The sequence below is a fragment of the Acanthisitta chloris genome, unplaced genomic scaffold (genome assembly GCF_000695815.1).
Source record: "Acanthisitta chloris isolate BGI_N310 unplaced genomic scaffold, ASM69581v1 scaffold10867, whole genome shotgun sequence".
Classification (NCBI taxonomy): Eukaryota; Metazoa; Chordata; class Aves; order Passeriformes; family Acanthisittidae; genus Acanthisitta; species Acanthisitta chloris.
In genome coordinates this window covers 5988-10407 of record NW_008684328.1, presented here as the reverse complement: position 1 = coordinate 10407, position 4420 = coordinate 5988, and the positions used below count along the sequence as shown (strand labels likewise).

General features: G+C 50.1%; 1 protein-coding gene across 1 annotated transcript in view; it reads right to left on the bottom strand.

The window, feature by feature from the left end:
* The window catches only part of PAX5 (paired box 5), a gene marked incomplete at its 5' end in the record, with an annotated part of 64924 nt that overhangs the window by 54581 nt on the left and 5923 nt on the right, over positions 1–4420 (bottom strand). The window contains one exon of the mRNA XM_009079293.1: positions 1602–1666. Within this exon, the coding sequence (XP_009077541.1) occupies positions 1602–1666 (65 nt within the window). The remainder of the gene's footprint in view (positions 1–1601; positions 1667–4420) is intronic.

Below are 4420 nucleotides of genomic sequence, written 5' to 3'. Positions count from 1 at the left end.
GTGACACAGCAGCCTGTGTCACCATCTACGTGGATGGAGCTTGCCGGGAGCATAACCATGCAGAGAGAAGAGCTGCCTCAAAGGAGGTCCTGGGGCTGGAACCTCCTGGCAGCAGACCAACCTCTGCTTGCTGTGCTAGGTGTGCTGCCTGCATCCTGCTGGACCATGTCACCAGCCTCTGGCCAGTGGAGACCACACACAGCTGGGGTTGCCCAGGGATGGCCAGCAGAAGGGCCCTGAAGTTCCCCAGAATATGAACTAAATCCACTTTGTTTTGGCAGAGCCCTCAGGACAGGCTGTATCCAGTGAGGGGCATCATCCACCACAGGCAACATGAGCCTGGAGATGCCAGACCAAGCTGCAAACACTGTCCACGAGAAGCTGTGGGAGTCTGTGGCTGCACAGAAGCAGGCAGAGAAGGGAGCACCACCATCACCTTCATCAGCTCACAGGCTAAGCCTGCACTGCCACATCCCTGCATCCTAGAAATCACCATGCAGCCCCCCAAGGCCAGGGTGGGGGGCACACTGCAGGACCACACCGAAGAGCCCAGCCACAGCTCCATGGAGCAAACTACTGTCGGGAATCCCTGCTGCCTCTATCAATCCCAAGCCCTGAGATATAAGATTTTTCTTCCCTGTTCTTGTTTTTCTCAAGGAGAGACAGCCCTTAAACCACCACAGGGAGATAAGGAATGCTTTTCCTCTCCCGAGATTGTTTTGGAGGACAGCTCTGAGGACATAGGGCTGCAGTGTGACCCCTCTGACAGGTCCAAGGAGTGCACACGGCTCCCTGTCTCACCGTGCCAGCTCACCCCTGCCAAGAGGGAGCCAGCAAGCATTTCACCATCTCACAGGTAACAGTACAAAGGCAGAGAGGAAGAAGGGTCCCATCCCAATTCCTACAGAGCAACGGCTGACCCATGCCCCAGCAGCTTTCGCGGAGCAAGGACAAAAAGAAATCAGCCCTGAGCCCTGACTCAGCCTCTGCATCCCTGCTGCATCACAGCACAGCAGCACCCACCCTCTCACGAACACACGGCCAGTCAGGTAAAGGTCCGAGGGTGCCTTGTCCCCGGGGACCCCCTCCACCAGCACCAGCTCCCTCAGGGCACAGCATCAGTGCACTGCAACTGAATTTAAAGTTTCAGAAAGTTTTGCTACCACTTCCCTCAAGACTGCAAGTGCACAAAGAATTATGGAAGGGATGGTTGATAGATGAAAAAAACACATTCAAAACTACTTACTGACTAATGATGCAGAAAATGTTATGAATAAGTATCCCTTTCTTGATTTATTACTTTAATTATCTGACATTCTATAGACCCCTATTAGTGGAGTTTTTTTGGTTTAGATTTCAATTTTCTGTCTCATGGTGAAAGCTATTTATCATAATAATCAGTAAAATTCAAAACCTTTTAGCAGTATTTATAAAATTCATTTACTGTGTTCAGCCCTTGGAGAATGACAAAGAAGGCGCATTAGCACGCGTGCTGAAGTGTTTTATGCAGAATTATCTGTCCATAAGAATGATTAAAAGTTCTTTAGAATATTTGTAATCCATTTGGGTTTTTTTTATTTTAAAAAAAAAGTTTTCCTTACCTATGCTGTGGCTGGAGGCTGGGACCTGCTGATTGGGTGGCTGTTGCACCTTCGTCCGTATGATCCTGCCAGCAGTGGAAAAGAAACGACCACTTAGCAGTATGCACACAATTGCAGGGGGCACCAGACACTGTATTTTCAGTGCAAGGCACCTACGTCAATACAAAAATCCCTTTCTGCATGTTTTCCCTTCATCATCCACCAAAAAGTCAAAGTTTGGCAGGTGGACCCAAGACCACATTTGTGTCCCCAACCTCTGCCATTAGGGACATCAGGGTGACATTTCACAGTCACAGAATCACAGAATGGTTCAAATTGGACTGGACCACAGTGAGTCCAACCTCCCTGCTGACACAGGGTGATCCCAGAGCACATGATTGTATCCACACAGTTTTTGGGATGCTTCAGAGCCTTCAAGGGCCCAGTCCTCACCACCCATGAAAGAGACATGCATTGCTATCTGTGCAGATGCTAGGCCCAGAGCCCCCTTCTGAGCCCAGAGGTCCCAACAGGCCGTGGCTTGCAAGGCTGTCCCCAGACTGCCGCTAGTACTGCACACACACAGCTAGAGACACTCAGACACCTTGGAAAAGGACCTTCTTAGACAAATTAATGCTCAAAAAAAGTGTTGGAATAAGCACTAATCTTAAAAGTTGAATGACCACATTGTCATCACCCAGGACAGAGTGTCTGCTCCAATTCAGAGTAATGTCAATCAGGAAGAAGTCGGAGACATAGATAAAGCAGAAGGCAAAGGGTGTTGGTGCAGGACAGGCTTCTGCTAGGAAGGGAAATGCTGGGAAGCTGCTGCACCCAGAGCTCATCTGCCCAGGAAAGGAAAGGCAGGGTCGGATACACCTCCAAAGATCACACATCTCAGCCCCGACCATGGCAGAACTGGAAGGGGCTGGAAGGAAGAGGGCAGTAGCACATCCCCCTACCACAGGCACAGCTGGTGCAGCTGTAATAAGACAGTGAGCATTTCTCCTCCGTATGCGTGACAAACTCTCCCCCCAGTCCTGCCTGCCATGAATTTGGAAGAGGGGAGAGGAGAGAAGGTGGCATGCAGAGTGGGCGTGGGAGTGCACTCCTGGGAATACACGCCGGCTCCTCACTGAAAAACCCCTCCCTGAGCACAGGGACCACCACTGCTGACACCTTGCCCCATCCCAGAGGAGGATGTACTGCGATCCCCTTCCCTACCTGTCCCTCGGAGAACCCTGGTGGAGACTGGTGGATTTTGGTCTTTCCACAAGCCGTCTTTGGGCTGCCAGCCTGAGTGAAGCTGCTGGGTGTCAAGCATGGTCACTGGATAGGTCCTGGGAGAAAGTCCCCGCAGGGCACAGCCAGCCCAGCACGGGTCAGGAACAGCTGAGACAGCAGCTCTGGTGAGGGAGTGCAGTCAGAGATAGGACCCTGCACATGTAAGAGTGGACGTAGCCCTCTGCACAAGGCTATCGTGGTGAGGGAAGGGTGTCTAGGGCCTTCTGACACACAAACATCTTCATCTCCAGAGGGACAGAGAGCTGCAGCAGTTCAAATCAGCTGGACAGCCCTGGGCTTACTTGAGCAAAACTAATTGCAATGATTAATTAAGTCTTAATCACACAGACTTGCTCCTGCTATGGAAGAGCAGCCTATTATTAATATTAATGTTATTAATCAATAATAACTCTTATATGGGGACAGCAGCTCAAATTCATCTGCTAAAAAGCCCCATTGGCAGTGGGGATGTGCTGGGCTCAGCCTGTCCCCACAGCCCCTGGAACAGCATCGCTTCCCCAGGAGGGAACATCACAGCACCAGGGAAACCTCCTTCACCACGGAAGCAGGGACAGGGGAGCAGCAAGGCAGCCCTTCCCTCCTCTGTGCAGAAATGCCAACTGCAGCAGGACAGACAGGAGCCACCCGGCGAGACCTGGGTAGGCTCAGGTCTGTGACAACCAGGCAGCCCCTGATTTGCACCTCAGTGGTGAACAAGAACATCGTGGGCAGAGGGCTGCACCCTTCCCCTCCAAGTACACATTTAATGTCAAATATGAGGACAAAACCCACAGACTGCTGGAACTTGGAAGATTTAGCAACAAAGCCAGCATTTTGATGTGAATTCAAGTTCTTTGCCATATCACTGTTCAGTCTAGGTTTTCAGGATGAGCTCTTAGGTTGGCAAAAACAATTCTCCAGGTAAACAGACTGACTTAGACAGATCACATGCATTTCCTAAAAGAGATTTCAAACCTTTAAGAAAAGGAGACTATCTCAGCCACAGAGACAAGCAGAAGAGAAAGCATTAGATTTGCAGCCAAAAAAACTTGGTGGCAGACCAGGAAATGTGTTTCTGATGCGAGGACAGTGGGGACATGGGCTTCATGAGCTTGGAAACACACAAGGATACAGCAAGAGGAACACGGAAACTGGCTCAAAACATGACTGAAAGCTACCTAAATCTCCCTTTTTCCTAGAGCTATGACTGCCTTTTTGATAGTTTCTCAGGGGACATTTGAAGCCTTCCTACACAAATACAGGACTGCTCACAGCAGCCACACTTCTCACGTGGCTCCAGCTGACCTTAATGGAAGTGGAACTTCCCCTTATTTATCTGATATTTTCCTTTGGTAGTCCTGATGTCTCTATTATTTCTCAAACCCCTTTAAGACTGAAAACACCATGTCTGTACAGTCACTACATGCTGCTCTGGAGCCTCAGCAAGTCAGGGGCTCCCAGACAGCAGCAAAGGCCATGCATGAACTGACCCATTTTTTCTCTTAAGCACACAAAGGTATGACTCGATGCTCAGTCCAGCGAGGCAGAGGCTGCAC